Here is a 10,221-nt window from a genome sequence, read left to right as displayed (position 1 = left end):
CCAATTGTTTTTTTCGCAAAAAGCAAATGAAGAAGAAGTCAAAATTGCTGTTTGTCGATTTGTTTTTTAATTTTCAAAAACATAAACTTAGGTATATATTTGTATGATGGCTGATGATATATTGTTTGATTTACTCCATTCGGAAATCGTAAATTACACGTTTGGAAATAATGATAAGAAGGAGAAAAAGGTGGATATTTATATAATATTCGTCATCTTCATACTGTACTTTTTATTTTTTTAGGACGAAGACCTATCAACCTTAGAGTATATTGGGTTTTCTACAGGATATCGTATAATTGAACGGTACTGTAATACATATGTTAGTCTTGCTTATGAATATTTGTAAAACACATTTTAGATTGACGAAAGAAATGCCTCGGTTTAAGGATGAATTGGACACTATGAAATTTATATGTACAGATTTTTGGTCGGTTATATATAAAAAACAAATAGATAATTTAAGGACTAATCACCAGGGTGTCTATGTTTTACAAGACAATATGTTTAGGTTTTTAAGCAGGTTATCTAACGGCAAACAGTATCTGGAGGTCGCCCCTAGATATGTAGCTTTTACCTGTGGTGTAATAAGGGGATCTTTGGCAAATTTAAGTATTCAATGTCTAGTCACTGCTGAAGTTCAAAGCTTACCATCATGTAAATTCCATATTCAGGTTCAAAGAACTTGAATCAGTTAATATAAACCTGAAGCTATAGGATATATTACACATTTAAGTATAAACACTTTAATTCCATGTAAGAAAACAAATCATGTTATGATTTATATACTGTTATCCTTTTTTTTTTTAATAAAACCTTGTTTTAAATTATATATTTTTATTCCAAGTAGAAAAATATATTTATTGAAAAGTATTTGAACATAAATTACAAAAATATTGTTTTGTTATAACAAGGTCTTGTTAATCTTAAAACATGCTGCCATTTTATATGGTTTCTTCTTGCATTTTGTGGTTGGTTGAAAGGAAAATTCCTGATATCCTGCGTCTTGTACAGTGAATGAAATTTCTCTGACAAGCTTCATCATGGGAAGATCATAAGATACAACAGTCTTTTTTCTAGTAAAAAACAGCATAAATTTATTTGACGAAGGTTTTTTGATTTCAATACTGTAAAGTTTCCCATTTATATCAAAAGATGTATCAGGACTCTTGTAGGTATATGAGTCATCAAATATTATACACCCGGACGTGTTTGGCTTAGACATTTCTGTTGTGAAAATTGTATTATTGTGTAACAGTATTAGCACATAGTAGGCTGTGCAATTTTTTTTTATTTTACAGTTTGTATGGCATGCAACGTCGCTTATAGTCAATTCGGTTACATCTTGACAATTGATATATTTTTTTGTGTTTTGATTTACTTCGCGTTTTACTTCTAAAATTAAAAAGGCGTATTTTAATTAAACTTGGAAATATAATTCTTGTTAATACTCACTCGTTTGTATTAGCATCTTTTCGGTCTCCAAATGCAGGTTACTCCCGATGAAGTTAGTCAATCCATTTTTGCCATAGTGGAGGAAACTGACAAGCTGGTCCACTATAATTTCTAGTTCTTTTGTTTTATCGCTTTCTCTCAGATCGATAGGTGGCACTTCATTCTTACACATGCCTGGCGAGCAAGGGTTATCAAATTGGAATTGCTTTTCCCGGAGAGATTTTCTTTTGAACTTATGGATACTTTTTCTCGATGCAGCAAGTAAATAAGAAATATTTACACTATTTACAGCTACGGTATTCGGATCACAAGATTCCTAATAAAACAAATTTTAACAAGTTAAATAATCCTGTTAGTCAATTTCTGGGTAAGACCTGTTCATATGATGGAGGCTTGTCTTGACTTAAATGATGTTTTTCTGTTTTCCTTCTTTGAGCGGTAAGAGATTTTCTTGAGAAGGAGTAATAAAATTCATCATTCGCTCTCAAAACTGGGGGAGTCGACTTTCTCGACAGGTTACCAAAAAAACTACGAAGAACTTTTAATAGGCTTATCCTATTATTTTCCCGGCAATTAAGTGAATATTGGCCTGTAATTTTAAATATAATTTAAATTGTAATAACACGAAAATTACTACGACTTACTATGATCGATATTTTGATTGGAAGCTAGCAATTGTTTTTTCTCGTTTAGCTGCACGGTTAATTTCAATTAAAAAAAGTTTTAAACACAGGTTTCATTAATGGTAAACTGAACTTACCGTTTCCATGGTTGGCTAGGATGAAAAGTGTCTTAACAAAACTTGAAGCAAACTTTAAAAATATGAGAAGAGGTAATACACAGTTTTTTTGGGATAGTTTTGCAAAAATACCATTTATATAGAGATCTAATGACAGGTACTCTGGGGTGGGAATAAAAACAGTTTTATTAGGGTTCCTATCTTAGTAATCATTTTTTACAATGTAGTATACATTATTTCTTGCAATATTAATGCAATAAATAGTTTAGGCTAGGGTACAAAAATGTCGAAAAGTAAACATCCTTAATTACTAGTTTATTACAGTTATTATTAGAATTGTATGTTTATATAATAGTAATGTATTATTGGATATTTTATGAATATATATAACAGGTCAGTTGAAAAGTCGCCGGCCTGAAACATAGACGGCGCTACTAAAATTAAATCTATATGTTTTTTAGCTGGCGCTAATGCTCAAAAGATGCCTGTGTAAATTTGACAGCTGTCGGATCATTAGTTTGTGAATTATAGCATTTTGAGTGAAGCAACTTTTGTTAGTGTGAAAAAAAAAATAGATAAAAAGGAATTTCGCGTGTTGATAAAATATTGTTTTTTGAAGGGAAAAAATCAGTTGAAGCAAAAACCTAGCTTGAGGCCGAGTTTCCGGACACTGCCGCAGGAAAAACAACCATAAAGAATTGGTATGCTAAGTTTAGACGCGGTGAAATGACCACCGAAGACGGTGAACGCAGTGGACGCCCAAAAGGAAAAGTTGTTACCAACGAAAAGATTTAAAAATCCACAAAATGATCTTGAAAAAGGAAGGACCATCAACACCGACTATTATATAGCGTTATTGGACCGTTTGAAGGACGTAATCGCCGAAAAACGGCCTCATTTAAAAGAAAAGAAAGTGTTGCTTCATCAAGACAATGCACCGTGTCACAAGTTAGTGAAAACGATGGCAAAAATCCATCCATCCACCGCATTCTCCAGATCTGGCTCCCAGCGACTATTTCCTGTTTTCAGATCTCAAAAGAATGCTTGCTGGGAAGAAATTTTTGTCGAATGAAGAAGTGGTCGCCGATACTGAGGCCTATTTTGAAGCAAAGGAGAAATCGTACTACAAAAATGGTATCAAAAAGTTGGAGGGTCGCTATAATCATCCCTGGAGGGATATGTTGAATAAAAAAAACTAATTTTGCAAAAAAAAAATGTGTTTTATTATGATAGGTTGGGGACTTTTCAATTGACTTGTTAATTGTTACTGATTGATATTTATTTTATTATTTATATATATATTGAATAATATAATATATATTTGAATAACTCTGACATAACATGTAGTGATATATAGTACCAGAAATAATATATTTAAAGATGTACTATTTTGGGGCTATAGAGTGTTAAAAATACTTATCTATATATAAGAAAACTGTAGGGTAATTCATTCGAGTTCAAGTTCCTTGAGCCATGCTACTTGTCACGTAACCCTACGTGGCTGAGAATCCAAATTCGAGGAAAACAATCCTCGATAACATTTTAAAACTGTTGGATTATGCAAGAACAAATTAAAATTCCGTTATAGTGTTGGCTTAGGATGGTACCAAGTATTTTAAAACTATTGTAATTATGAAAATAGAGAGTAAAACTTTTTTTTTTCTATAGTTTTATGGAATTTATTTTCGAAATTCTTATTAATTAATACATTTAAAAAATGACAGTCTGATAGCATTATATTGATTTGGTTTGGATTTACAACTTCTTGCCTGTTAATATAGTGTTTAGTTACAGTTGATATATAGAAAAATACATTAATTTTATTCATTAATTGCTCTGAGAAAATAATTTATTTATTAAGAGCTTTAGTCTATATAAAACCGAGACTGCGAATGAATAAATAGCAAGCCAAAAATTATCCTTCATTATTTTTGTTTAAAATCCCAAAATAGAAGAGATAATATTTTTATTAACTGTAACAGGTCAATTGAAAAGTCCCCGGTCTGACACATAGATGGCGCTACTAGAATTAAATCCGTATGTTTTTTAGATAGCCCTAACCCTCAAAAGATGAGTGTATAAATTTGGCAGCTGTCGGATCATTAGTTTGTGAATTATAGCATTTTGAGTGAAGCAACTTTTGTTATTGTTGAAAAAATGGATAAAAAGGAATTTCGTGTGTTGATAAAATATTGCTTTTTGAAGCGAAAAAATGCAGTTGAAAGGAAAATTAACCATCAAGGATTGGTATGCTAAGTTTAGACGTGGTGAAATGAAAACATTACAAAAATCCAGAAAATGATTTTGAATTACCGTAAAATGAAACTGAATGAAATAGCAGACACTCTAAAGATATCAACTGAATGTGTCCATCATATCATTCTCGAATATTTGGGTATGAAAAAGCTCTATGCAAAGTGGGTGCCGCGGGAGCTCACTTTTGATTAAAAACAATGACGAGTTGATGATTCGAAGCAGTGTTTGAAGATGATCAAGCGTAATAAACCCGAGTTTTTGCGTCGATATGTGACAATGGATGGAATATGGCTCCATCATTTCACTTCGAAGTCCAGTCGACAGTCATCCGAGTGGACTGCACATGATGAACCCGCTCCAAAGCGTGGGAAAATGCGACAGTCGGCTGGCAAGTTTATGGCGTCTGTATTTTGGGATGCGCATGGAATAATTTTCATTGACTGCCTTGAAAAAGGAAGGACCATCAACAGCGACTATAACATAGCGTTATTGGACCGTTTGAAGGACGGAATCGCCGAAAAACGGCCGCATTTGAAGAAAAAGAAAGTACTGCTTCGCCAAGACAATGCACCGTGTCAAAAATTCATCAATCGGGCTTCGAATTGCTTCCTTATTCACCGTATTCTCCAGATTTGGCCCCCAGCGACTATTTTCCTGTTCTCAGATCTCAAAAGAATGCTCGCTGGGAAGAAATTTTCGTCGAATGAAGAGGTGATCCACGAAACTGAGGCATATTTTGAAGCAAATGACAAAACTGGTAACAAAAAGTTGGAGGGTCACTATAATCAGTGTATCACAATTGAAGGGAATTTTGTTGAATAAAAAAAATATTTTGCCAAAAAAATGTGTTTTACTATGATAGACCGGGGACTTTTCAATTGACCTCTTACTAATGCCATAAGAAAGACTTAATAAAAATGATCTATGAAGTGATCTATGAATATTTTTTGATATTTTTACATTTGTACCAAATTATTATTAATAATCCGTACAAAATCTTTTTTTTTTCAAAATTTGATCTATTTATTTTTACATTTTATCAATATTGAATGTACTATCTCCAAGCAAAATATAAAAATATATTTTAAAAATAGTTTAAGAGAGCTCAATTTGGCTATTAAAATATATTTATTAAATTAAAAATATTATTATTAGATTAATTTAGCAAAGTACAACACTATTTTTGAAATTGTGATTAATTAATATATCTCATTAAAGAAATGCCAGTCTGATAGCATTTGGTTTAATAGTTTCTTACCTGTTACGACATTCAAAAATAGAGAAAGAAAATTTGTAGTAACTGTGCTAATACCATAAAAAAACAAACAAAATTAATAAAAATGATCTTTGGAGTATAGAACATTTTTCAATATATTTATATTTGTGTTAAATTACTTTTGAAAATCCATATAAAAGCTTTTTTTTTATTTGATCTATTTATGTTTACAATCTATCAATTTTAATGTCAACCTACGACATTTCTTCTTCAAACAAAACATAAAAATACATTTTAAGAAGAAGATATTAGAAGGTTGAAGTTTTTATTAACTATTAATAGCCGATACAATAAAACATCCAAATTAAACTTTAGGTTTACAATTCTGGCCGGTTTATAATCTCTAATGTTATCAGAAAAGATTCGAATAATTTTGTATTGTTGACATTTACTACAGTGTCGACCAATATTAGCACAAATCGATTTCTATAGATTGTTTCGTTACATGTTATTTTTTTTTAAATTGATACTTAAGTTTAAAGGTTTAGAGTATTTTGGTAGTTAATTTTAAATAAATAATTAAATTTTATCCAAAAGTAATAATTAAGTATCCAAATATATCAATATTTCTTAACATGTCGATTAATGAAATATATTTATATTTTCTCCCTTTTATTTGTAGGTTAATAAATGAATTGTTTTCTCAAATAGAAAACATATAAAATAATATTTGTTGGTAATTAAATCAATTTATATATTTGCTTTTTCGATTTAGAATTTTTTTTTTGAAGTTGATGTATGCAACTTCAGGTGCTTTATTCACATAAAGCTTGCTTGATTTGACTTGACGGTTAAATACATTAATATATAATATTCGGATTTTTATATCAATGCATTTTTAATAGGTAAAGTGAATTTATCTATTAACGAACTATGAAAAAGTAAGCTTTATTTTAAATCGCATAAATAATTATGAATTGTTTTTGAAGGTTGAGGTATAGAGCGTCATACAGCTTATTTATGCAAGGCATACTTGATTTGACATGTTGATTAATTGCGTCAAACCGTAACATTCGGGGTTTTATATAGGAAATATATCAATGTTGATAACAAAAAACGTAAATTTGTTAACATAATTTATTTTTTAACGAAAGAATAATGTTTTATTTTTGTTTAGAATAAATAATATAGTACAACAGGCCGGTGATTGTTAGGTGGGGCTCTCAGAAATTCAGTTTTCTTGGTGGATAAGTATAATACATTCGATCTTTCCGAACAGATACCCCTACAGTTTCCATGTCATTTTGGCTGTGTTCTTCGGTGGTTTGTTCGAAAGTGAGCGTAGAATATCTTCTTATCTTGCTGGTTGGGTTATCTTTAACGCTGACAGAAGCTGATAATATGTCAGGTTTGACACTATCGCCTGGCTTGTTAAAGATGTAATGTCCCCTGTTGGTAGGCCTAACTTCGATGGACACTTCTCCGTAGTATGTCATGAGGGGGACCTTGAAATTATGGGCAGGTTTCTTCCCGAATAACCTCTTGAGGGTTCTTTTACTGGTCGTATTCAGTCGAACGCAGAATAACTCGGCTTTTATGCTTTCCATCGAGTTGGACTTGTAGGTGTAGGTCCCGGGGAACTCAATGCAGCCCACATTGTCCGGTCTCATGATTCTGGTGGCGTAAACTGTCTCGTGGTGGCTGATGACCAAGACGTAATAGATTTTCGATGAAATAGCCGGCTCATAGCTATTGATATGACACTTTAGGTTGGTGAGGGTCACCTCTGTCGTGTAGTCGTGCTGGATATATTTCTGGGAGTTTTTAGACGCCAGCAGAATCTCGATTTTGGTTTCTGTAACCGGATTTCGTTAATTTACCGACTCGTTGTCGTGAAATGTTGCACTTACCCGTCAAAACCAGTATCCGTTCTGCCTCCAGGTGAGCGGCACCCCCAATGAAATCTCGCATATGGTCCTGGCCGTAATTCAAGAAATCCAAAAGCTGTTTAGCGATCTTGATCTCGACGTACAGCCTCTGGTCTTTGTTCTTGGCGTCGGTATTCGAGATATCCTCAATCATTTTCGTTATGGACGTGCTGGACATGCAGAGAGTCATGAAGTTGGGGCAGCTCATCTTTTTCGATGACAATAAGGAGGACGCGGGATGGCTCTGTTCGGAAATGTCGGTCTGGAACGATACCTTCGAAGAATCCAGAGTGCCCAAGTGGAAGTATGAGCTCTCGATCTGAGTGGAACACGCTTTCGGCAACACGCCTTCGATAAAGGTGCATATTTCACTAGTGGATGACATTTCCTCCCCTGTCGATTCGTTCGGATCAAGTGCAGATGCGGCGGTGACTGTAGACGTCGGGTCATCCAAGCCACTTTCGAAAGAACGCTGCATTTCGCTAATTACAGCTCTGTATTTCTCTTGTTCTTCGGTGAGGCTGTCCTTCACCAACTTCTCCAGCAAATCATCATGTTTTTGGAGGGATTTCTTGATGTTTCCCGTAGGCGAAGTGTTATACTCACGAGAGGAGCATTGTTTGCTGGGGTCTAATACCGTACAGATCGGTTTTTTAGCGATGGTCGCTAATAATTCCCTCAAGAATCTCCTACTGCATATATTGGAATTCTTACTGATAACTGGTGAGGTCTGGGGGAACACCTCCAGCAGTTTTTTATCCGGAGTCATCTTAGTTACCGATTCTGTAAAATTTACGGTTTCTGTTACTCTAATTTCCTTAGAATAACGATCGATTTACTTACCAGTTGTCCGATTTTCTTTCACTGATGGTACGGGAACACATTTTCGCGGAGAAACAACATCAAGTTTTAACTAAAATTGAAACAATTACTTTAGAAATAAAGCACGAAGGGTTTAGCTCTAATTTCTTTCAACCGAAGTAAATTTGCACCATCATAAAGGGTTAGATTTGAAGAAGACGTAGTAGGTGATATAGATAACTTACCATATCCATGTTTCCTGTTTTGTTATTGCAAATGAACTTTCACACTAACTAGTATAACTATCTCGAGAAAAATTCTGAATAGAGAATGAAACTTAGTCCCAAAACTCACCATATTTATATGTCATAACAATATAATAAAATAATTTCCTTTAATACCAGGTAGCTGTAGGATAATAAAAGCATTTTCTTTTTACACAAAGGGTTTTTTAATTGATACCATACCGTATTTCAATTAAGATACTATAAACATGCAAGTAAACCTAATCATTATATTATACTATAATATAATATATATTTAATTCTTAAATAATTCGGAAAAAGTGTTTTTGAAAATATATAATATTATTTTATAGAGAGATAAAATAAGAATAGAAATTTCTTTAAAATTTTGGAATAAATGTTGTGTAAATAAATGATATTATTTTATATAGAGGTAAAATAAGAATAGAACTTTATTCATATTTTGGAAAAAATGTTTTTTGGAAAGATATTATATTATTTTATACAGAAATAAAATAATAATAGAAATTTCTTTAATATTTCGGGAAAAATGTTTTTGTAAATATATGATATTATTTTATACAGAGCTAAAATAAGAATCGAACTTTTTTTTCATATTTCGTTAAAAATGTTTTTGTAAATATATGATATTATTTTATACAGAGCTAAAATAAGAATCGAACTTTTTTTTCATATTTCGTTAAAAATGTTTTTGTAAATATATGATATTATTTTATATAGGGGTAAAATAAGAATAGAACTTTATTCATATTTTGGAAAAAATGTTTTTTGGAAAGATATTATATTATTTTATATAGAAATAAAATAATAATAGAAATTTCTTTAATATTTCGGGAAAAATGTTTTTGTAAATATATGATATTATTTTATACAGAGCTAAAATAAGAATCGAACTTTTTTTTCATGTTTCGTTAAAAATGTTTTTGTAAATATATCATATTATTTTATATAGAGGTAAAATAAGAATAGAACTTTATTCATATTTTGGAAAAAATGTTTTTTGGAAAGATATTATATTATTTTATATAGAAATAAAATAATAATAGAAATTTCTTTAATATTTCGGGAAAAATGTTTTTGTAAATATATGATATTATTTTATACAGAGCTAAAATAAGAATCGAACTTTTTTTTCATGTTTTTGTAAATATATGATATTATTTTATATAGAGGTAAAATAAGAATCGAACTTTTTTTTCATATTTCGTTAAAAATGTTTTTGTAAATATATCATATTATTTTATATAGAGGTAAAATAAGAATAGAACTTTATTCATATTTTGGAAAAAATGTTTTTTGGAAAGATATTATATTATTTTATATAGAAATAAAATAATAATAGAAATTTCTTTAATATTTCGGGAAAAATGTTTTTGTAAATATATGATATTATTTTATACAGAGCTAAAATAAGAATCGAACTTTTTTTTCATATTTCGTTAAAAATGTTTTTGTTAATATATGATATTATTTTATATAGAGGTAAAATAAGAATAGAACTTTATTCATATTTTGGAAAAAATGTTTTTTGGAAAGATATTATATTATTTTATATAGAAA

The 10,221-nt window shown here is 30.9% G+C and overlaps 2 protein-coding genes across 2 annotated transcripts; one reads left to right on the top strand and one right to left on the bottom strand.

Annotated features, from left to right (window-relative positions):
* Nucleotides 1–16: 16 nt before the first annotated feature.
* Nucleotides 17–827, top strand: Trs33 (trafficking protein particle complex subunit Trs33). The gene is made up of 3 exons (XM_076412151.1): nucleotides 17–190; nucleotides 245–306; nucleotides 362–827. The coding sequence occupies exons 1-3, from the start codon at nucleotides 104–106 to the stop codon at nucleotides 687–689; spliced, it is 477 nt and encodes a 158-aa protein (XP_076268266.1). The 5' UTR covers nucleotides 17–103; the 3' UTR covers nucleotides 690–827.
* LOC143201527 (uncharacterized) lies at nucleotides 827–2,224 on the bottom strand. The gene is made up of 5 exons (XM_076412654.1): nucleotides 2,216–2,224; nucleotides 2,100–2,148; nucleotides 1,830–2,044; nucleotides 1,456–1,771; nucleotides 827–1,395 (listed from the first exon to the last, which is right to left on the bottom strand). Exons 1-5 carry the CDS (start codon nucleotides 2,222–2,224, stop codon nucleotides 905–907), a joined length of 1,080 nt encoding a protein of 359 aa, XP_076268769.1. The 3' UTR covers nucleotides 827–904.
* Nucleotides 2,225–10,221: the final 7,997 nt, after the last annotated feature.

Source organism: Rhynchophorus ferrugineus, unplaced genomic scaffold, assembly GCF_030347505.1.
Source record: "Rhynchophorus ferrugineus isolate W39M unplaced genomic scaffold, kcgeb_rfMv2 rfM8, whole genome shotgun sequence".
NCBI lineage: Eukaryota > Metazoa > Arthropoda > Insecta > Coleoptera > Curculionidae > Rhynchophorus > Rhynchophorus ferrugineus.
The sequence above is the reverse complement of the archived record's forward strand: the minus strand, read 5'-3'. Positions and strand labels throughout refer to the sequence as shown.

Excerpts from the sequence above, each read along its gene's own strand:
- LOC143201527 (XM_076412654.1), bottom strand. Across the intron at positions 1,772-1,829 it reads AGCCTCCATCATATGAACAG|GAATCTTGTGATCCGAATAC; the intron begins GTCTTACCCAGA and ends TTGTTTTATTAG. Across the intron at positions 1,396-1,455 it reads AAAGATGCTAATACAAACGA|AAGTAAAACGCGAAGTAAAT; the intron begins GTGAGTATTAAC and ends TTTTAATTTTAG.
- Trs33 (XM_076412151.1), top strand. The coding sequence starts at position 104 with ATGATGGCTGATGATATATTGTTTGATTTACTCCATTCGGAAATCGTA. Across the intron at positions 191-244 it reads ATGATAAGAAGGAGAAAAAG|GACGAAGACCTATCAACCTT; the intron begins GTGGATATTTAT and ends TTATTTTTTTAG. Across the intron at positions 307-361 it reads GGATATCGTATAATTGAACG|ATTGACGAAAGAAATGCCTC; the intron begins GTACTGTAATAC and ends AACACATTTTAG.